We start from the raw sequence: 23,903 nt of genomic DNA on the forward strand, positions 1-23,903 counted from the left end.
TGTAAAAAACATCATCACTGGGCTTGATTCTCCATTGCCTTACATCTTGTGTAGTCATTTATACCTGTGCCGAGAGGAGGTACATTTTTACCACTCTAACCTGATAGGATTTTACATCCATTTTGCACAGGTGTACTTGGAGTACAATGCAGAGGAAAATCAGGTCCAGGGAGGGTTTCTAGGATAATATTGTCAATGGTCCAAATGCCAAGGTCCTTACCTGATTTGCTTCGATGCCAAGTAATGATTGAATCAGCATTTGCAGAAGGTGCCTCTTTTTACAATCATTTTCTAAGCTTGCACAGAAATCATCATCCTTAATAAACTTTCTTGCATCTGTAATCATATAGTACTCACTCATTTCAAGACTGAACAGAAACCTTTCATTCCTATGCAGAAGCCACTTGCACTCCTTAGTTACCTTGTAAGTAAAGGCACTGACTGTTCTTAGCGTTCTATAGTTCACAAAACTACTTCAGCTATTAGTCCTGATGTATTAATGCTGCATTCAGGGAAAGCTCATTACCAGTTTGTGCTTCTGTAAATCAAGTTACATAGGCTGTTGAAATAATCACATACAGAGCAAGGTTATTGTGGTTCATTTTTTTGAATACCCACTGATGATAACATCGGATTCACCAAAAGCCTTTAATTTAAGCACCACAATATCCTATTACATTAAAAAAAACCACCCAAAACACTATCTTTGCCTACAAAAGAATAAAACATTAGTTTTGTGTGATAATAATATGAATGCTGAGACCAAAAACTCAAACAGGATTTTGCCTGAATAAAAACTAATTATGAAGTACAGTATTTGTTCTATGGAAATTAGTAGTTGGAGAGAATCTAGGGTGAAAGCCCCTTTGAAGTCAATGACAGAACTCCGATTTACTTGAAGAGGGTAGGTTTTTGCCCCTAATCTCTCCCCATATAATTTGGTGGGGAAAGACTTAAAGCACAGGAGATGTGGCTTGGTTCTATTGTCAGCTCTGTCACAGACTTCCTGCGTGATCTTGAGCAAGTTATTTAGTCTCTCTTTGCCTTCCCTTTTCTCTCTGTAAAATGGAGGTAAGGGAACTTAGTTTCACAACACCCAGTTAATTCATTCATATGTGTGAAGTTCACAAGATCATCAGATGGAAGGCATATAGAAGTGAAAACCATTGTTTTTATCACTAATATATCCTTACTGCAGTATGTTTATGCACTTTGTATGTTGGTTAGTGGCTAAGGGTGCGAACCCCCATATCACTCACAGTTGCAGCACCTCCTTGTGGCCACATCTGAGCACTAGCTCCTGAACATTAACATCAAGTTTTTCACCACAAGGTTTAATGTTACCGCCAAAGTTCTCATCACAAATGGAGGTTTACAAGTATCTTGTCATACAACACCTTCTGTTTAGATAGTCTGGTTTGTTCAATACCCATTGTGTCCTTTAATTCCTTCCTGTAGCCTTGCATGTACATAGGTACTGGCTTTCCTTTTACTACAGTGTTCTGTCCTGCATAAGCTTTTAATCCAAGCACATCTTTGGGGCTTTGATATTTAGGGATCGGTGAGGTTAGGATGCAGTTACTGGCAGGCCCCTTATGGAGTTGTCTCCCAACCCCAGGGCTGTGCATATCCACTTTCCCTCTTGGGGTCACCCTCTGGGTGAGTCCTTCCTGCCCCGCTTTCTGAAGGATTGAGACTTGAGCTCCCTTGGTTAAGGGAACCTACCTGCTGAGTAGGGGTAAATGTTTCTAGCAGCACCCCCTCAGCTGTTTGCTCTATGTTGTCAGTGAGGGGCAAAGCTTCCTCCTCCCTGTCGGCCAGGTAATTTGCATTTTCACAGACATACTGCTGGTTGTTTGGATGTAGATTTAAAACCATTGTAAACTCAAAGACTGAACTCTGCCATAAAGAGACAGCATCAGTTTCTGCCAGCATGTTAAAACTGATGTCTTGGTGACTTACAGTTACCAACTTCTGCTGCCACAAGGAATCAGATGTGTCTGAACCCACTAGGGTTCTACAAAGATGTGAGACACTGGCTGTTTGCCTGGATGGACAGGTGCTGAATCAGCCACTCTATCCTAGGTATTTGCCCATATGGAATCAGCATGATGATAGTCATGTGCTAACAACATTACTTCCTCCAGATGCTGAGTAGGCAAAGACAACTGGTTACAGGGCTGCCTACATTCCATAAAGTTCCCTTTTCCCCTTCTGCACCCCTTTTGAGACACTTTCCTCAGTGGTCTGTAAAGTGAGTTCAGGACTGAGTTCATCTGCAGAACTCTGGCAGTTAGCACTTGAAACAATTCTCTCAGCAGGCAATCTGCTACAATGGTCCCATCAGGAGCTAATTGGGCCAAATAGCTCCTATGCCCTTCAGGCGCAACTACTTACTTGCAAACGTCACCAGGAAGCATCTTTCCTGAAGGAGCTTTCCCAAACAATAATCCATTTTTCATTAAGCTTTGATAAAAATGCAATACTGTTTAAACATGCTGGGCCTTATTCTCATTTACGCGACACTCTTTTACACCACTCTGGCAATGTAAAGGTACTTTCAAGTGGGTGTACAGTTCATTTGTTTCCACTGAAAGGCATCTTTATGCTGCCAAAATGGTTTAAATGAAAATCAGGCCCACAACTATTTAAACCTCCCATGTGAGTTTGTACACAAATAGATCCATGATATGGGGATGTACCTGTTGTAATTCTTTATGTGTGTATGCAATTATCAGATTAGATCAAACACATGCTTGAAATTAGCAAGTTTAATTAATAAATGTATCCCCAGGCATTTGATGTGTAATACATGGAGAGATGGCACATAGCAGATGTGCATGAGCTACTGTTGTCCAAGTAATGGATTATGTCTAGTTTAGTAGATGTGGTACCTGAACTAATTTGTTGCAAGCCATTCCATATTGAGTACATGTTTTCCATATTTCATGTGCAAATCATTATTACAGAAAGGTACAACCTAGGCCTTCAGGTGGGACTTTCTTTTTCTTTGTTGACTTGAATGGACAAAAGATTAAATGTATTTGGAAATCTGATTTAGCATGTTTGTCCTATTATAGGCAAAGTAGAATCTGAAAAGATGAGGGAGCTTGGGGAGGGGTTTGCAGTGGCTATAACTACCCCAAAATTTGCCTTAACCCTCCCGTAGCCACCCCTCCCAGCACAATATTTAACCATTGAAGAAAGGGTGGTATGGTATGGCATTGCCATGCTTACTTCTGTGCTCCTGCTGGCAGCGGCGCTGCCTTCAGAGCTGGGTGCCTTGCTAGGAGCAGTGGTCACCACTCTCTAGCCACCCAGCTCTGAAGGCAAGGCGGAGAGAGCAGCAGCAGCTAGCCTGGCACCCAGCTCTGAAGGCAGCACTGCCACCAGCAGCACCAGAGAAGTCAGGGTGGCATTTCAAGCATGGGCAAGGGGTAGGGGCATGGAAATAACAACAAATGGGAGGAGGGAACATGCAAGGCAAAAGATTGGGAGGAGTGTGCATAAGGGAAGGGGATCACAGATGGGGAAAGGGGGAGCATTCATAGGGGAGGGAGATCATGGGGGGAGGGGAATCACGGGGGAAGGATGCATAGCGGAGGTGGGGGCATGCCAACAGAGGAAGGAGGGCATGGTTAGGGAAATGGGGAGCATGGACAAGGCGTGGAAAGCCCCAAGCGGAGAGGAAGTGTGGGTGGGGGAGGAGTTCCAGACAAGCAGGCATCATGCAAGGAGGGGATTGGCACATGGTGGAGTGGTAACGCGCAGCCCAGTGCGGGGCACTGCACACCGCAAGTGTGGCACAGGGGCAGAGGGCTGCGGCAGAGTTGGGAACCCAGAGGATATTGCTGCTGTTAGCGGGGTGGACAGGGGCCAGCAGAGGCCATGAGGGGTCCAGTCCCGACAATGTGGCAGTCTGAGGGCACCAGCAGCAGGCTTGCCAGGCACTGAGCTGAGCTGTGCTGCAAGCTAGCAGGCGATGTAAGGTGTGCAGAGCTGTCCTCAAGCCGCAGTGCGTCCTGAGTCCAGGTCAGCTCCAGGCCCCTTTCCATGAAGAGGCAGCAAGGGGCTGGAGCCCTCACGCTCCTCCTGGGCCCTGCATGGAGGCAGAGATGCGTCAGTGTTCCCATATGTGTGCCCACAAGATGTAAAGTGCAGCCCCTGAAAGTTTCTATCTAGCCCACATCTCTCACACGCACACGCACACGCGCACGCGCACACGCACACGCACACGCACACGCACACACACACACACACACACACACACACACACACGAAGAGGCTGGCACTGCCCCTGAGAGTTTTTCTTGGATTGGGAAAGGCAGAGCTCAGAGAAAAGAGGCAGATGGGGGAGCTTGAAGCAAAGGGAAAGAAATGATGCTGATTAGTTAGAAAATACACATTTAAAGTCAATAAAATTTAAACTTTAGGTCCAAATTAAAATTAAGAGGGGACCAAACTGCTCAGGAGGATTGATAGTGGGCCAGGAATCCTTTCACACCTACCTCACCAATTCTAATCTAGCCCACAGTAGTAGTCGTGAACACAGGTCATGGCTATTTGATCACACACACACACACACACACACACACACACACAAAGACATTTCCTACTCTAGAGCTCTTGTCATCGAAGTTAAACAGAAGTAAGGTAGACAACACACACTGGAAAGCCCAGATGAGGGAATAACTACAGTAGGGAGGGTTATTATTATGTTATGTTTTATACTATGTACTCCTTGAGGGCATCCTGGAAGGCAAGGAGACTTTAGGAGACATATGAATGAAAAATTAATTAGAGGTTTGGCTTGACATGTGCACAATGAGTTATTGGCCTCAATCCACTTCTTAGGGTCAGTGTCTCTATCACGTGTCAATTTATGTGATAGAGACACATGTGCCAGTCATGTGTCTCTATCACATAAATTGCCATCACAATTGGTATTAATTAGTATCTTTATTTCAATCTCATAGAGAAGCCAAAGATTTAGTGGTCATGGAGGCTGAAATTCCCCCGAAGAGACCTACAGGTTTCCTATTTGATGTATCACAGTGTATTGTGCTATTAGGCCTGTATTTAAAAATATAAGGACCCTGAAAGAGGTTTTGCTGACATAAGAGCATGGATGAAAGTAACTTAAATGACTTACCGGTACGCAGGCCGGCCGGGGTCCTGGGCAAGGTGGTCGGGGGGGAGGGGATGGGTGCAGCTCTGGGCTCCTGGAAGGGGCAGGGCTGGGACCAAAATCCCCCAGGCATGGTAGTGGCAGCTGGGAGCCTCAGGCCCTTTAAATCACTGCCAGAGCCCCGGGGTAGCTGGGCCCTTTAAATAGCCACTATAGCCCTGGGACCCTTTCAGATTGGTGGGCCCCAGCACAGCTACCCCTTTTGCCCTCCTCCTCCTCCCCCATCAGTGGCGCTGACAGTATGGTCAGCACTTTCTTGTCGGTACGCCGGACTGGACCAGTTTACTTCACCTCTGCACAAGAGTATTTTTGAGGTTTATAACATATGTTAGAAAGTAAAAGAATAATTTCAGTGAAATAGAAATACCTAAAAGAACATGGGTGAAGTTTAGAAATAGTTTTACTATGTTAAATGATTTTAATAATGCAGTAAGAATCACAGTGTTCCTCTTGTAAAGAAAAGATTGGGAAGGTGTCTTCAGCATATTTTGGTCTCTTGCAGAGAGGCAGAATGCAGTGGAATTACATCAGGGATTAATTTGGTCCTGTATTTTTTAGAATGTGGTGACTGTCACTTCATGTGACTCTTCATATTATTTTTGTGACTATTGCATGTCACATTTGTCACCTGCAGCCCCAAAACAAGAGACTTACAGTAACATTTTCAAAAGCACCTAAGTCCTATTTTCAAAAGTGACTTAGGTAACTAAGTCCCATTAACTTTATAGACTCATAGACTCATAGACTCATAGGTCAGAAGGGACCAATCTGATCATCTAGTCTGACCTCCTGCACAAGGCAGGCCACAGAACCCCACCCATCCAATTTTATAACAACCCCTATCCCAGGACCGAGTTATTGAAATCCTCAAAATTGGTTTGAAGACCTCAAGCTGCAGAGAAACCACCAGCAAGCGACCCGTGCACCACGCTGCAGAGGAAGGCGAAAAACCTCCAGGGCCCCTGCCAATCCGCCCTGGAGGAAAATTCCTTCCCGACCCCAAATATGGCGATCAGCTAAACCCTGAGCATGTGCGCAAGAGTCACCAGCCAGCACCCAAGAAGGAATTCTCTGCAGTAACTCAGTTCCCATTCCATCCAACATCTCCCCGCAGACCATTGAGCAGACCTATCTGGTGGTAATCCAAGATCAATTGCCCAAATTAACGATCCTATCATAACATCCCCTCCATATACTTAACTTTGAATGGGGTTTTTAAAATGTTACCATTAGTGATTTACTGCAAGAGGGGAAAATGACTATTTACAATGCTTCCAAAATAAACCTTAAATTTGTGCATATAAAAAGTTCAAAGCTAAGTTTTTACTCCCTTATCTCACTCAGAGCAATCACATTAGACTGCTTCACACCACACTAGACTTGCTTCACTCATTCTTCCAGCTCCAGATTGAGGGAAAATTAGAAAATCAAGGTTATTCTTAGTTCTAACATTTATAAAACTGTGAGGTAACTGCACACAGAACAGGCTTTATGAAACAGGAATGAAACTGTAATACACATTTATGTATCCATTGTACATTCCGATCACTTTGAATTAGTGACACAGTTTTCAAAAGCTTTCAGTATAGATCTAACTCTGCTCTTAATTAATTTCAGTGGGAATAAAGTTGGGCCAATGAGTAGTCTTTAAAAACCTCATGCTGAATATGTATAAGGTAAAATATTCGGAAGAATTCATTCAATAAAATACTGTTATTTGTTCTTATCTAAAGCTAATACTATAAAAAGTATTACCACAGACTCTGTGATATGCAGGGAGGAAATGTGTTTGACAATAGGACTAAACATTTATATAGAGGCTTCTCAGGACATTCGGGCCCCTTCTCACATTCTCTACTTACTGAGCTCTTGGGAGTCCGTGTAAGTATCAGGCTCTGAACTGAATTCTGACATAGTTGCCCCATTTCTGGAAGATGTTTAGAAACAGCATCTTGGTTTCCCTGGCAGTACTGTGAGATCTTCTTTTCCTATTCTGTGTCACATGGATTGAACTCTGCTGAACACTGTGCCTGTTACAGAAGGTGTAAATAGGGGAGACAGACCACATATGCCTTCTCAAGGACTTATAAAATCACTTTGATTTTTAGAAGAGATAACCATTAAAGGAGTAAGTTTCATGAAAGAAATGTTACTAGTTATCCCAATACTGAATATGGGAAAGAGAACAGCAGCCTATCTTGATGAAATATTATACCATTTTTGCAATAAAAAGTGCAATCATTTTTTTCTACACCATTTTTCCATGAATGATTCATGTTTATGATTTACTGAGCCTCTTTTCTCCTGGCTTAAGTGATCACCTCTTATTTATTCTTCAAACAGGCAAAGAACTCCAAAATAAAATAAAATAAAATAAAATATATGGGAGTGAGTCACAAGGAGGAAACAATCGGAATATATTAAGCAAAAGGTGTCACCCATATTCATATGGATTAACTCTTTGACACTGTCATCTGAAATTCCTGAATAAAACTGGTTCTTCTTGATGCCAGGCTTTGCTCTAAATAAACCCACCAGCTTTGACAATATAAAATGCTGACATTTCTGTGTATCAGAATGAAGCATTTTCTCCTGGTCTGTGTCATAACCATTACAACTGATGAGGATAAGGATGAAATCAGAATTGGAGGGTTTTAAAGTTGCCCATGGGCCAACATTTTTCCAAAGACAATAGTGTGATGCTGGTATTTAATGTAGTAAAGAACTTATTAGGGCCACAATTTACTTCTGTGCCAGGTGTGAATGGCTAGCACAGGGGTCGGCAACGTTTCAGAAGTGGTGTGCCGAGTCTTCATTTATTCACTCTAATTTAAGGTTTCACTTGCCAGTAATACATTTTAACATTCTATATGTCTATAATATATAACTAAACTAAACTATTGTTGTATGTAAAGTAAATAAGCTTTTTAAAATGTTTAAGAAGTACCAGCAAGAGACTTTTAGCAGGTATGAGGTACCAAAAAGACTTGGAGCTAGCCCCTCCACTCCAGGAACAGAATGCAGCTAGGGAGGGCATTCATTCTTTATATGGCTTTAACAGCACAATACATATGCTAACAAACTTAAACATAGGCTTTATTTAAGTTTGCTAGCATATGTATTGTGCTGTTACTTTGGTCAGGAGTCCTCAAGGGGGGTGGGGGAGGAGGGAAGGTGTTTAAACAATGTTTTTTATTCTGTTTCTCCCCATTGGTCTGAATTATCCGTGGCATCCATACTGCATCACATCAAGTCCAAATCATTAGAGGAATGCCTCTGCTTGCACTGACCAGAGAATGTTTGGATTCTGATGTCAGCCCAGTTCTGTAGCCTGATGGGAATTAGGTATTGTCCCCCATGTACATAGAATACTACTTTGCAGCCAAACTAGTCTAACATGCATTTTGTTAACTGGAACTGGAGTAGCAAAACAAAGAAAACAAATGCCTCATTTTCCAGCTTTGTGGGTGAGAGAACTATAAGTGAAGATTACAATGCCAGACACTGACGGCCTTAAACCAACTGCCTCAGGAGTCTGAAAGAACTTTGCTGAAAAATATGTTCCTCATCTTAGCAACGGAGCTAAGACTTATCACACATTGGCTCACCTTTATTCGAATGAAGCTCCTTCTGATCTGACAGCTCAGGCATTGTCAGTTTCGTCCAGAACAATTTACAAACTTGGAATCTAATCCTGTAAACCCTAAATCATTTGATCAGTCCCATTGAAGACCATGGGACTATTTGCATGACTATGGACCACTTTTGTGGACCAGTAAGAGTTTCAGGAGTCTGTTCCTATAAAGGATGTTGAATCACCCATTGAAATGCAATTTTGGATACAATACCATAGAGCAGTTTAGGATACAGTTCTATTTAAAATTTGTCTTTTAATAAGTCATACATATGCTGAAGTGGCTCCTCACTCAACTCCCATATTCCATATAAACAGACTGAATACTATGGATTTAGGGGGAAAGTGAGTAGTTAAGCATGTTGATGTTTGTGTATACAAAGGGTGGTGGTTCAAGGGATGGGGAGAGCGTGGGAGCCCTGATCTGGGGCAGGGATGAGTCACATGGAGGGTCACATGGCGAGGTCACATGCCCCCCCCTTTGTGTCCCTCCCATGAGTGCAGTACCAGCAAGAAATGATTTCTACTTGCACCACTGGTCAGAAGGTCAGGAGATCAATCAGCAGAAGCAGGAGCAGATATAGCTAGCAGGAAGCACAGGGAGGGGGCACAGTCTGGACCAAGATGAAACCCAGTTGTTCAGATGGCTTCCTGTTCCTGACACTAGCTTACATAGGGCCAGCAGGTCCATCATCCACTCTGGGACTCCACCACTTGGACCTCAGGAGCGGAGTCTCACACTGGGGCTGGGCTTCATGGGTTTCAGGTAAGCTATTGCCAGCAGGCTGCCAGGTGGAGGGTTGGAGCATGGCTGTTCCCATGAACCTTGCAGGCCCTGGTCTGAGACCGGTGGGTCATGACAAAAGGGATTGGTATGAAGAAGTAGTCATTCTCCTCTCCCTCCCCACATTGCTGATCAGATATGGGAAAAGCATGCTGCACCATAGGAGGTGTATAGATGGTGTGTTGTGGTAGTCAGCACACTTCCTGGGGACTTGGGCAATATTGAATTCCCTCTGCACTGCTATCCTTACAGTGGGAAGGGCAGTGTAATTTTTCTAGGCCATTCTATGTTCATATTTTCTTACCCAGCTATCTCTGTGTTACTATTTTATGGCAATTTTGTCTTCTTGATTTTAGATGAAGATCTTTGACAAAAATAAAGATGGACGATTGGATCTGAATGACCTGGCAAGGTAGATTTTAATGGTACTGTTATGGTTTAGCAGCTTCTAGCAGCAGACCTAGGCAAGCTGATGGTTTATACTGCAGAGGTCTGAGTTTGAATTCTTCCTATGTTTCAAGTGAAATCAAGCTGTCTAGGTGTTTCTACAGCCTGGTCCCCGTTACCACAGCATCCACGTGCTTGCTGCATTAGAGTTCTAGGAAATGCCAGGATTTGCCTTTCCCTCACTAACATAGACTCATAGACTCTAGGACTGGAAGGGACCTCGAGAGGTCATCGAGTCCAGTCCCCTGCCCTCATGGCAGGACCAAATACTGTCTAGATCATCCCTAATAGACATTTATCTAACCTACTCTTAAATATCTCCAGAGATGGAGATTCCACAACCTCCCTAGGCAATCTATTCCAGTGTTTAACTACCCTGACAGTTAGGAACTTTTTCCTAATGTCCAACCTAAATCTCCCTTGCTGCAGTTTAAGCCCATTGCTTCTTGTTCTATCATTGGAGGCTAAAGTGAACAAGTTTTCTCCCTCCTCCTGATGACACCCTTTTAGATACCTGAAAACTGCTATCATGTCCTCTCTCAGTCTTCTCTTTTCCAAACTAAACAAACCCAATTCCTACAGCCTTCCTTCATAGGTCATGTTCTCAAGACCTTTAATCATTCTCGTTGCTCTTCTCTGGACCCTCTCCAGTTTCTCCACATCTTTCTTGAAATGCGGTGCCCAGAACTGGACACAGTACTCCAGCTGAGGCCTAACCAGGGCAGAGTAAAGCGGAAGAATGACTTCTCATGTCTTGTTTACAACACATCTGTTAATGCATCCCAGAATCACATTTGCTTTTTTTGCAACAGTATCACACTGTTGACTCATATTAAGCTTGTGGTCCACTATGACCCCTAGATCTCTTTCTGCCATACTCCTTCCTAGACAGTCTCCTCCCATTCTGTATGTGTGAAACTGATTGTTCCTTCCTAAGTGGAACACTTTGCATTTATCTTTATTGAACTTCATCCTGTTTACCTCAGACCATTTCTCCAATTTGTCCAGATCGTTTTGAATTTTGACCCTGTCCTCCAAAGCAGTTGCAATCCCTCCCAGTTTGGTATCGTCCGCAAACTTAATAAGCGTACTTTCTATGCCAACATCTAAATCGTTGATGAAGATATTCAACAGAGCCGGTCCCAAAACAGACCCCTGCGGAACCCCACTTGTTATACCTTTCCAGCAGGATTGGGAGCCATTAATAACTACTCTCTGAGTACGGTTATCCAGCTAGTTGTGCACCCACCTTATAGAAGCCCCATCTTTCCTAGTTTATCTATAAGAATATCATGTGAGACCGTATCAAATGCCTTACTAAAGTCTAGGTATATCACATCCACCGCTTCACCCTTATCCACAAGGCTCGTTATCCTATCAAAGAATGCTATCAGATTATTTTGGCACGATTTGTTCTTTACAAAACCATGCTGGCTATTCCCTATCACCTTACCACTTCCAAGTGTTTGCAGATGATTTCTTTAATTATCTGCTCCATTATCTTCCCTGGCACAGAAGTTAAACTAACTGGTCTGTAGTTTCCTGGGTTGTTTTTATTCCCCTTTTTATAGATGGGCACTATATTTGCCCCCTTCCAGTCCTCTGGAATCTCCCCCGTCTCCCATGATTTCCCAAAGATAATAGCTAGAGGCTCAGATACCTCCTCTATTAACTCCTTGAGTATTCTAGGATGCATTTCATCAGGCCGTGGTGACTTGCAGGCATCTAACTTTTCTAAGTGATTTTTTACTTGCTCTTTTTTTATTTTATCTTCTAAACATACCCTCTTCCCATAACCATTCACTATATTAGACATTCCTTCAGACTTCTTAGTGAAGACCGAAACAAAGAAGTCATTAAGCATCTGTGCCATTTCCAAGTCTCCCGTTACTGTTTCCCCCTCCTCACTGAGCAGTGGGCCTACCCTGTCCTTGGTCTTCCTCTTGCTTCTAATGTATTGATAAAAAGTCTTCTTGTTTCCCTTTATTCCCATAGCTAATTTGAGCTCATTTTGTGCCTTTGCCTTTCTAATCTTGCCTCTGCATTCCTGTGTTATTTGCCTATATTCATCCTTTGTAATCTGACCTAGTTTCCATTTTTTATATGACGCCTTTTTATTTTGTAGGTCACGCAAGATCTCGTGGTTAAGCCAAGGTTGTCTTTTGCCACATTTTCTATCTTTCCTAACCATCGGAATAGCTTGCTTTTGGGCCCTTAATAGCGTCCCTTTGAAAAACTGCCAACTCTCCTCAGTTGTTTTTCCCCTCAGTCTTGATTCCCATGAGACCTTACCTATCAGCTCTCTGAGCTTACCAAAATCCGCCTTCTGGAAATCCATTGTCTCTATTTTGCTGTACTCCCTTCTACCTTTCCTTAGAATTGCAAACTCTATTATTTCATGATCACTTTCACCCAAGCTTCCTTCTACTTTCAAATTCTCAATGAGTTCTTCCCTATTTGTTAAAATCAAGTCTAGAACAGCTTCCCCCCAAGTAGCTTTTTCAACTTTCTGAAATAAAAAGTTGTCTGCAATGCAGTCCAGGAACTTATTGGATAGTCTGTGCCTCGCGGTGTTATTTTCCCAACATATATCTGGATAGTTGAAGTCCCCTATCACCACCAAATCTTGGGCTTTGGATGATTTTGTTAGTTGTTTGAAAAAAGCCTCATCCACCTCTTCCACCTGATTAGGTGGCCTGTAGTAGACTCCCAGCACGACATCACCCGTGTTTTTCTAGGGCAGTACACGCCCTAGAATACTTTGTACTGGCTGAAGAGATGCTTCAAAGGAGGTAACATGGCAGCCAATGGAAAGTATTAGAAGGTTCTGGACTGTGTGTATAGAGGTGCAGTCAAGGCATTACTGAATATATAGAGAGAGGTGCCTTGACCTCGCTTCTACCCATATAGATATATATAAAGTGGTTCCCTTGTAACATGCATACTTAAAGCTGTCTCTTAATGAGGAGAAAATATATTCAGCTATGCCTTGACTATACTTCTATACACACAGTCCAGAATCTTTTAATACTTTCCCTCAGCTGCCATGTTACCTCCTTTGAAGCACCTTCTCGGCCACTACAAAGTGCGCGTGTGTGTGTATATTCAGTTGTGCCTTGACCTCACGTTTGTCCATGCACCCCAGAATCCTTTCATACTTGCCATTAACATTTAGCTAAGAATAATAACCCAGAATCCTTTAATTCTTTACTTTCTAAGACACACATTGAGAGAGAGAGAGAATGAATGAACAATACCACAGGAAGGCCATTATTCCAGCTTCCTCTTAGATAATGACTCTGTAAGTGATCTGCTTATAACACATATGCTAGCTGACTCTTAGTAAAATGAATTTAGTAGATTCCCTCCTGCTCAGAGTGAACATTTGTCATTTGTCACATCACAAAACCTCAGTGAGGGCATAATTTGATGTGACTGGCATTCTGTGCTCAGGAGAGACCCAGAGCTGGAATAGTTGCTTGAAAGAAGGGCTTTTAATAGTGCTTTAAGGGGACATTTGTACATTGTCAGTGCTCAAGACAGTATTATTTTGTCCTTTTTTCACAACCAAGGAATTCATCCATGAGAAGATCTCTCTCTTTCTCTCGTTCATATACATATTCCACTGATTCCACTTTAAAGAGAGAAAGAGAATTTCCTTTAATTCAGCACAGCAATCCAATTACGGAGGAGTAACTGGACAATAGCTCTTGCTTTTAAGGCTAACTGCCTCCACTGGTCCTAGCAATGGAAATGTTCTGTAAGCATTGGCACCAACTTCTCCTGGGACCCGTGGGTGCTCGACCCCCACCGACCCCTCCAATTCCACCCCTGACTCACCCCCTCCCTTCTTTGCCCTGCCCCCATTCCAACCCCTTCCTCAAAGTCCCCGCCCCAACTCCACCCCCTCCCTGCCCCATTGGACTCCTTCCCCAAATCCCACCCCCGGCCCCATTTCTTCCCCACCTCCTCCCCTGAGCATGCCACGTTCCTGCTCCTCCTTCCTCCCTCCCAGAGCCTATTACGCGGTGAAACAGATGTTTTGTGGCAACAAGCACTGGGAGCTAGGGGGAGAAGTGAAGATGCAGCATGCTCAGGGGAGGAGGCAGAGGTGGAGGTGAGCTGGCAGGGTGGGGCAGGGAGTTTGGTTGTCTGTGGGTGCCGAGAACCCACCAATTTTTCCCCCCAGAGCACCGAAGGAGTCAGTGCCTATGTCTGTAAAAGTCATTAACATAAAGGAGTCCATTTTCAGAACAGTGAGCCAAGGGATTTGTACTATAGCTCCTCACGAACGGAGAGGGATTTATGGCCACATCACCCACAGATCTCTCAGAAAGTACCTCCTTCTTTAGACCGCTATAACCTTCAATCTTTTTGCCTTCTGGACAAGTAGAACTAATACGATAACCAAAAAGATCATAATTTAGATCTCTCCTTTTAGGATTTTGGCACTCCAGGAAAATTTCCTCCTTCAATTTAAAATGGATGTAAGTAGCACTATTTTCTAATGCATTCGTTCTACTTTTTTCAGCTGAGATAACTCAGCTCTAACCTCAACCCATTATCATTTTTTCCCCTGCATTCAGGCTTGTAGTACAGAAGAAAGGAAGAATGATTTTGAGAAAATCTTTGCACACTACGATGTTGTGAGTTCTGTGGGGTATTTTATTATATTGCAGTTTAAGTGGCACATCTGGACTTGGACTCGCATTCATTCCTATGCAGTGTAGCATTGGATGATGCTGTATTGTTAGGGGTCTCTTTCCTCAGGGGAAGTAGTGTTTATAGAATCACAGAAGCAGGGTTGGCCTTAGTTCTGTGTCCTTCAAGCAGTTTTGCACCACATGCTTGCCTCATCCCATCAGCCAGAATGCCACCTTCAAAACCCCATTCATAGTTCTTTTGATTGCAGCACCCGTTGGGCACAGCAGAGACTGAATTCCCTAATTGTCCTATATCACTTGGAAAGCAGCACTTCAGTGCCATTTCCTGCCTGCACAGGACTTGTAGGGTAGTCACCAAAGAGCCTCACAAAAAGATGAGGGAAGATGTCATTACAGTTTATGGGGAGAGGAGAAATCACAGGTGATGGTTTGGAGGATAGAATTTTACGGATACATCGAGTTTAGGGGAACCTGATCGGTAGAAAATATTACTATATTTCTGACTTGGTGAAATGCCTTTAATGTTTCCTCTGTCTTTCAGAGTAAAACAGGAGAACTGGAAGGTCCAGAAGTGGATGGGTTTGTCAAAGATATGATGGAGCTTGTCAAGGTGGCTTCAGGATTCTTTGCATTTATTGTTTCCCTTATTTTTCATAGGAATGATATGTTCCTGATTTGCACAAACCTTTGAAAATCTGAAATCAAATTTAGTCATAAGAAGAAATTAATTTCATGGTCTCTGCATGAATACTGTTGGACATTTGTCCATGTCACACTAACACTGTCAGACACACAGTCTGGTATAATTCAAAATGACCAGCAGTTTCTTCTTAATAGAGGCCTAAGATAGTTCTAAATTAGACAGACAATGCAGTTCAACAAACACTGGTTGAAGGTTCAATCTCTGACTGTATACATACACACTTTTTTCTTTGGTCAAGTTCATGTAAGATTCAATGATTGAAGGGCACTGATTTAGCTGTCAGGGGTAAAGGGGAAAGAGGGGAATCTTGTATGGAGAGTACTTGGGTCTGTCTTTTCTTATCTGTTCCATTATGAGTGCAAAGGAGCCCAATCCTATGAGGTGCTGAATGCTCAGGTCCCAGTGAAGTCGTAAGTAGAGTGAGTGAATAATTGATTTTTTAATTTGGTGAACAAAGCAAAAAATCTGGGGGATAAAAGTGGTTAGTTTCAAACTGAATTTTTTCAGTTTTTCTTGCAGAAACAATAAAACAAAAAAATTTTGTTTGGGTCACACAGAATGTTCCAAATGTTGATTTCAAATCAACATTTGCTCCAGGTAAGACTGAGCTGATGGTATTAGACAGGTGGAACAACCAGAGGAAATGGCAAAGATTACATCATTTCCTTTAATTACAAGGTTTTACCAACCTTTTATTACGGCAGTGGGTTTGTTAATCAAGTCTTCAGGTGTTATTGGATGTGCAGATAGCAACTCTGGCCAAGACCTTGTCTACACTAACAGGGGTTTGCTGATATAGCTATCCTGGCAAACTGTCATAGTTATACCAGCTAAAGAGAGCACTTTTTTCTGGTGTAACTGCATCTACACTAGGGCTTTTGCAGACATGTCTATGTTAGTTAGGGGAGTGATTTTTTTTCACTCTCCTAACCAACATAGCTATACCAGAAAAACTTAAGTGTAGTACAGATTCAGAGTTCTTTTTTCCATTTGTGCTTGGCAGGAAAGTTATAATCTTTTCTTTGGATGAGGCCCTGGCCATAATTGTCCATGTCTTTGCTATCTCCATATTGAATTAGTACATATGTGTTCTGCATAGAGCTACTCCTGAAAATCATCTGGACTCTTCAGCTAGTGCAGGCAATGCCCTGCCTGTTTACTGGTGCTTCTCACAGGCAGGAGATTATAACTGCACTGTATTCCATTTAGTTTCCAGGCGCAATCTGATCTTTTGCTTTTGACCAACATAGTTTCAACCTTGGCTACCTTAGAGTATGTCTACACTGAAAAAAAAAACAACTCACGGCAGTGAGTTCCAGAGCCCAGGTCAGCTGACTCAGGTTCATGCTATGGGGCTAAAAATAGCAATGTAGATGTTTGGGCTCAGGCTGGAGCCCAGGCTCTGAGACTTGACAAGGCAGGAGGGTTTTGAAGCCCAGGCTCCAGCCCAAGCCCGAACGTCTACACTGCTATTTTTAGCCCTGTAGCACGAGTCCCACAAGCCCAAGTCAGTTGACCTGGACTCTGAGACTCGTTGTGTAGACAGACCCTTAGAGGCTTCCCATGTGAAACTGCATTTGAGATATGCTGTGGCTAAGAGCTACCCCAGTTTAGAATCATCATCAGAGTTTGAACCTTCAGCACTGCAGCACAGACTGCTCCTACTTGAGCTGCAGGGCTAACTGGATTAGCTGGCAGCAAGGGAAGGTTGTTTGAGAGTGATTGGGGGGAAGTCCAACCTGGCCCGGTGCTCTCTGTGTTTTCCACCCCTGGAGTTTGGAGAATTCCTGTCCTATATGTCGCCCCCAGAGGTGTGAATGACTTTGGGTGCCACATGCTGGGTTTTGATGGATGGTTGAAGGAAGCCCTGTCTGTCTGTCTGTCTCTCTCCCCTCCCAGGAGTTGGGGGAGCTCCTGTCCTATGTGGTAAACCCAAGGGAAAGGATGTAAATGAACCACTGGGGCCATGCTCTGGATCAGGGAATTAATAGGAGAGCACTTTGCTGGTGTTCCCATTGCAGCGTGTGCTAATACTACTCCTTTGGCAGCGGAATGAGTCCAGCCTGGGAATGTGCAATGATTTTGACATTCCTCAGGAAAGTTTTGGTAGCATGCCAGAGAGAGAAAGGAATTGGCAGTTTTTAACACTTTATATCTCAGCGAATTCTGAATGGAGTGTCTTGGGACAAAGAAAAGGTACTTGTGTAGCTCAAGAGGATTTCCTCTGCCAAATATCAAAGGTTTTCTGCAAACAGTAGAAGTGAGGGAGCTTCTCAAAGAAAAGGTCCCAGGCATTCTTTATAATGGAAAGTGCTAGGCAGCCTAAATATAGGGGGGTTGTTACCAGCTCCTCCTATAATAAAGTGTAATTAATCAGGGGCATATCTTATATCAGTTAAGAATAAGAACTAGTCTTTATATTGACTGTGCATATCCGAAGACTAACAATATGGATTGGATACGATGGCATCAGCCTTTCAATATCTGAAAGCCTGATGAACATCAGTTCTTGTTTTTCCAGAACCTGCACTCCATCCACTCTCAGTCTTTTCCTTCCCACCATTTACACACAGTTAACTGTAGGCTGCCTTTAACCTTGTGTACATGTAGCCAATAACAACAAAAATGGCAGATAACAGCTATCCATGGAAATAGAAAAAATGTACTTTTGTAGATTGGTCTCAGATGAGCAGGTACACTTTCAATAACACGCTTTTCATATTTGCCATGGTGCCTGAAAAGGTTGTGAAGACCTTAGTAACCAGGACAATGACTGAAACAAAGAAAAGAAGACACTTGGTCATCTGACGTAGGAACATTCTTCCCTCAAGGGATTTCTTCATCATCATCTTCCTTTTTGTAACCATGGCTGAAGCTGATATTTTTGACACCGCAAATTCTGTTCTCATTATGAGAATGTGAGAACAAAGGAAAGATGTTAATGCAAAGAAATGATACAGCACTATTGCAATACAATGGAAATGTAGCCATTAAAATAAGTCTTCTATAGTGTGTTAGCCAGCCCATGGTATTTCAGGGTTGTTTAAAGCAATAGAATTAGTCTGGCACATAGTACTAACTTAGAGACTATTTATCTATCAATCTCACACATTCCACAAGGCACAATGTGTGTGTGAGAAAACAGGGTTAAAGTACAGGACTGGGAGTCAGGAAAGCTGGGTTCTGTGCACAGCTCTGCAGCAGGTTTTGTTATGTGATCCTAGATCATTTAACATCCCTGTGGTGGGAGAAACACCACAGCGGCCCAAGACTGTAGTGTTTCATTTCAGAAAGGGGACCTGCATAAAAATGAGGAGGTTAGTTAAACAGAAATTAAAAGGTACAGCACCCAAAGTAAAACCCCTGCAAGCTGCATGGAAACTTTTTAAAGACACCAGAATAGAGGCTCAACTTAAATGTATACCCCACATTAAAAAAACATAGTAAGAGAACCAGAAAAGAGATACCATGGCTAAACAACAAAGTAAAAGAAGCAGTGAGAGGCAAAAAGGCATCCTTTAAAAAATGGAAGTTAAATACTAGTGAGGAAAATAGAAAGGAGCATAAACTCTGGCAAATGAAGTGTAAAAATATAATTAGGAAGGCCAAAAAAGAATTTGAAGGACAGCTAGCCAAAGACTCAAAAAGTAATAGCAAAAAACGTTTAAGTACAGGGGCAGGGGACTGGGGTGCAGGAGGAGGTGCGGGGTCTGGGAAGGAGTTTGGGTGCAGGAGGGGGATTCTGATCTGGGGCAGGGGGTTGGGGTGCGGGAGAGAGTGCGAGGTGCAGGCTTCGGCCGGGAGGCACTTACCACAGGCGGCTCCCGGCTGGTGGCGCAGCAGAGCTCAGGCTGTCTGCCTGTGTGCCATAGCCCCAAACTGCTCCTGGTAGCACTGGCTGCTAGCACGTCTCTGTGGCCCCTGGTGGGAGGAGGACAGCATGTCTCCATGCACTGCCCACACCCACAAGCGCCGCCCCCAGAGCTCCCAGCCAATGGGAGCTGCAGTGACAGTGCTGGGGGCAGGGGCAGTGCGTGGAGTTGCCTCCCCTGCCCACCAGGGGCTGCAGAGACATCCTAGCAGCTGGCTGCTTCCAGGAGTGGCATGCAGGCAGCCCGCCTGAGCCCCGCTGTGCCACAGGACTTTTAGTGGCCCAGTGTTGGAGATCATTGCCTGTGATTTATTTTTGCGGGGCCCCCCTTGAACTGGGGCCCTGGGCTGCAACGCCTAAAGTCCCTGCCTTAATCTTGCCCTGGGACTAATAACTGTAGTCTGTAACCTATTATTTAAATCAGCTTCTGTACCAAATTACTGGAGGATAGCTAAAGTGATGCCAATTTTTAAAAAGGGCTCCAGAGGTCACCCCGGCAATTACAGGTCGGTAAGCCTGACTTCAGTACCGGGCTATTGGTTGAAACTATAGTAAAGAACAAAATTGTCAGACGCATAGATTAACATAATTTGTTGGGGAATAGTAAACATGGTTTTTGTAAAGGGAAATTATGCCTCACCAATCTACTAGAATTCTTTGAGGGGGTCAACAAGTATGTAGACAAGGGGGATCCAGTGGATAGAGTGTAGTTAGATTTTCAGAAAGCCTTTGACAAGGTCCCTCACCAAAGACTCTTAAGCAAAGTAAGCTGTCATGGGATAAGAGGGAAGGTTCTTTCATGGATCGGTAACTAAAAGATAGAAAACAAAGAGTAGGAATAAATGGTCAGTTTTCAGAATGGAGAGAGGTAAATAGTGGTGTCCCCCAGGGGTCTGTACTGGGCCCAGTCCTATTTAATATATTCATAAGTGATCTGGAAAAAAGGTTAAACAGTGAGGTGGCAAAATTTGCAGATGATACAAAACTACTCAAGATAATTAAGTCCCAGGAAGACTGTGAAGAGCTACAAAAGGATGTCTCAAAACTGGGTGACTGGGCAACAAAGTGGAAAATGAAACTTAATGTTGATAAATGCAAAGTAATGTACATTGGAAAACATAATCCTAACTATACATATACAATGGTGGGGTCTAAATTAGCTGTTACCACTCAAGAAAGAGATCTTGGAGTCATTGTGGATAGTTCTCTGAGATCATCCACTCAATGTGCAGCGGCAGTCAAAAAAGCAAACAGAATGTTGGAGTCATCAAGAAACGGATAGATAATAAGAGAGAAAATATCATATTGCCTCTATATAAATCTATGGTACGCCCACACCTTGAATACTGTGTGCAGATGTGGTCGCCCCACCTCAAAACAGATATATTGGAATTGGAAAAAGTTCAGAAAAGGACAACAAAAATGATTAGGAGTATAGAATGGCTTCCGTATGAGGAGAGATAAATAAGACTGGGACTTTTCAGCTTGGAAAAGAGGTGACTAAGGGGGGATATGATAGAGGTCTATAAAATCATGAGTGGTACAGAGAAAGTAAATAAGGAAGTGTTATTTACTCCTTCTCATAACACAAGAACTAGTGGTCACCAAATGAAATTAATAGGCAGCAGGTTTAAAACAAATAAAGGAAGTATTTCTTCACATAACGTACAGTCAACCTATGGAACTCCTTGCCAGAGGATTTTGTGAAGGCCAAGACTATAACAACATTCAAAAAGAACTAGATAAATTCATGGAGGATAGGTCCATCAATGGCTATTAGCCAGGATGGGCAGGGATGGTGTCCCTAGGCTCTTGTTTGCCAGAAGCTGGGAATGGGCAACAGGAAATGGATCACTTGATGATTACCAGTTCCGTTCATTCCCTCTGGGGCACCTGCCATTGGCCACTGTCAGAAGACAGGACACTGGGCTAGATGGACCTTTGGTCTGACCAGTATGGCCGTTCTTACATTTTTATCAGTTACTTATGCTCTGGGCCAAATACAGAAATTATGTTAGATTTCCTTATTTAGACTTCCTTAAATCTAATTAAGCCCACTGCACCTATGTAGAGCCACAAGACTTTCCAATCATCCTTCTCTCCATTTCATTTGTATCTCCCCCCTCAATGTGTTTCATATGCTTCAGTCATTCTGCAATTCCCATTGGCACATGTTGTTAGAAAAATGACTGAGAGATTTTCTCTCCCAACAATGATTCTTTCTTTTGTCTCCAGCCCAGCATTACTGGTGTGGACCTGGATAAGTTCCGTCAGATTCTGCTCCATCACTGTGATGTGAACAAGGATGGAAAAATTCAAAAATCTGAATTAGCCTTGTGTCTTGGGCTTAAAATGAACCCATAGATTTGAATGCGCTTCACCTATTGTTTGCAATGTTTTCTTTGTAAGAACTTGCTGCTGCCGGTAGAACTCTTTCAGTGCTGTGTTACCAATCTGTGTGATAGTGCTGAACGTGGAAGACATAGGCACCTCACTGCTGTAATAAAAGTTCATTTGCACCAGGATGCCACAGAGTGGAGAATGCATGAAGGGCCTTTCAATTCAATAACTAGATTCACTTTGTTCAGTAGAAGAAATTACGTGTGGGGCCTCTGTATTTTTTATAAATAATGTCCACATCCACAGACATACCAGTTTATCAAAAATGGGGGATGTCGTTCCATTACTTCCTTCATAAAATACTGCCACAATCAATTTTTTGAAGTAGGATGAGTTTTTCCTTAAAATGTAAGATTAGTGCTCTCATACTGTAGCTGCTTTCATTGCCTGATTTTTATGATGACTGCCTTCTATGTGAAGTCACTATATTTCTAAACGTGATCATTGTGCTTGTGTGTACAGCATTATAATAGTGGATGGTTTGCAGTTTATTTGTGCAAGAATAAAAACAGCAATTAAGGAAATATAAGAAGATTGGTGCTTATGCATTACTTATGGACAGCCATACATCACAATTCAATAATCATACTATACTATGTATATTTTGTCTGTCATCTCACTGTATTTATTCAGAGCACATTAAGTGTTAAGATTCACATTGTTCAGTAGAAGAAATTACCAGTGGGGCCTGTGCATTTTTTATAAACAGTGTCCATATCCAGACACCTACCAATTGATCAAAAATGGGGAACACTATTCCATTATTGCCTTCATCAAATACTGCCATAATCTGCGCTCTAGAGTCGAGTGAGCCCTAGTGGGTTTGTCAAGCCTTGGCTTTTATGCCAGGCTACAGAGTACAGTGGAAACTTCTCACAGAGAAATCACTTAATGTGATGGAAACTTCTCACAGAGAAATCACTGTGGGCCAAATCCTTCTTTTGATACAAATCTAAGTAGCTTTGTGCAGGGTTCCCCATTAGAGAGACGAAGGCTCAGAGTCGGCAGTGCACTTGCTCTACTTTAACTTTTTTTTTTTTAAATCAATGGGTCTTAGCCACATGTTTACATCCTTTGCGGAACTAGGAACTAAATCCCTTCCTCCCTCCATGGCCTTCTTGACACTGTTGAAGCCTCAGTACCATAGCATCTGCTGCAATCTGTGATTTTCCATTTCAGGATACATGTAGTCAGTGACTCTCTGGCCACACCCACAATGCACTGTCTACTGTCCCTTTGAATAATCCCCCTCTTTAAAGAGAAACCAGCTGAGCAGACGTGTTCAGTAGAACCTCAGTAGTTCTGTTGCACCAAGGATCTGACATATCCATGGAGGCAAGATTTCCTCTGTAAGTGGAAGTTCACTAGATCTACAATGCACTTTGCACATTGCAAAGCACTGAAATAATCTGATTCTATTTCATCGTATAATATTTACAGAAAATGACCTTTAATAAGTCAACATTAAGTCCTACTGATTTCAGTGGGACTACTCATATGCTTCGGTACTTTGCTGAACAGGGATGTGTTTATTCGTGTCCTTCGGTGTTTTGCTAGATCAGGGCCTTAACTCTCAAAACTGTTTGTTGTCATTCTGACAACAACACAGAATTACAACAATAATAACTGAGTTTTCACAGTGTTTCACGGAAGGCAGTAAACAAGTACAGAGATGCACTGTTATCCACATACACTTTCATTCATCTGAGGAACAAGCTGTGCTCATGTTGCATAACAACAGACAGAAAGCTCAATAGCTAAGAAAACTATAAATGTGCTGTACACAGGGCCTTTCCTACCCATGTGCAAAGTAGGAATTTGGGGCACCACGTTTCCTGGTGCCCTGCACAGCTGTGTACTGCTCCAGTCCCTACTCCGCTGCTTCCCCAAGGCCCCTGCCCCTGCTCCACCCCAGCCCTGCCCCCTCTCCACCCTTTCTCCAAGCCCTGCCCCTGCTCTGCCCCCCCACTCACCTGAGGACTCCTGCTGGGGTCAGGCCTGCACTCACCACATGGTAAGTGGAGTGACCCAGTCCCAGCCTGCTCCACTCCTCTGGCTCCCAGTCCCGCTGCCAGCGAGTGCTGGGTGGTGGTTTCCCCCTGCCTCCCCCAAGCCTGGGAGCCAGAGGAGCATTGCAGAGTGGGCTGGGGCTGGTTTCCCCCCAGATCCCTCCCCCCATGGAGACCTAGGGCCAGCCCAACCCCCCAGAGGC

At 43.3% G+C, this 23,903-nt stretch overlaps 1 protein-coding gene across 2 annotated transcripts in view; it reads left to right on the plus strand.

Annotated features, from left to right (window-relative positions):
* Nucleotides 1–22,209, plus strand: part of SCGN (secretagogin, EF-hand calcium binding protein) — a 50,513-nt gene extending 28,304 nt beyond the window's left edge. For both annotated transcript variants that reach the window (XM_030549539.1, XM_030549538.1), the window contains 5 exons: nucleotides 9,963–10,018; nucleotides 14,495–14,540; nucleotides 14,640–14,699; nucleotides 15,259–15,327; nucleotides 21,527–22,209. In XM_030549539.1, coding sequence (XP_030405399.1) covers nucleotides 9,963–10,018; nucleotides 14,495–14,540; nucleotides 14,640–14,699; nucleotides 15,259–15,327; nucleotides 21,527–21,655 — 360 coding nt within the window. In that variant the 3' untranslated portion in view covers nucleotides 21,656–22,209. The remainder of the gene's footprint in view (nucleotides 1–9,962; nucleotides 10,019–14,494; nucleotides 14,541–14,639; nucleotides 14,700–15,258; nucleotides 15,328–21,526) is intronic.
* Nucleotides 22,210–23,903: the final 1,694 nt, after the last annotated feature.

This window comes from Gopherus evgoodei, chromosome 2, assembly GCF_007399415.2.
Source record: "Gopherus evgoodei ecotype Sinaloan lineage chromosome 2, rGopEvg1_v1.p, whole genome shotgun sequence".
NCBI classification, from domain to species: domain Eukaryota; kingdom Metazoa; phylum Chordata; order Testudines; family Testudinidae; genus Gopherus; species Gopherus evgoodei.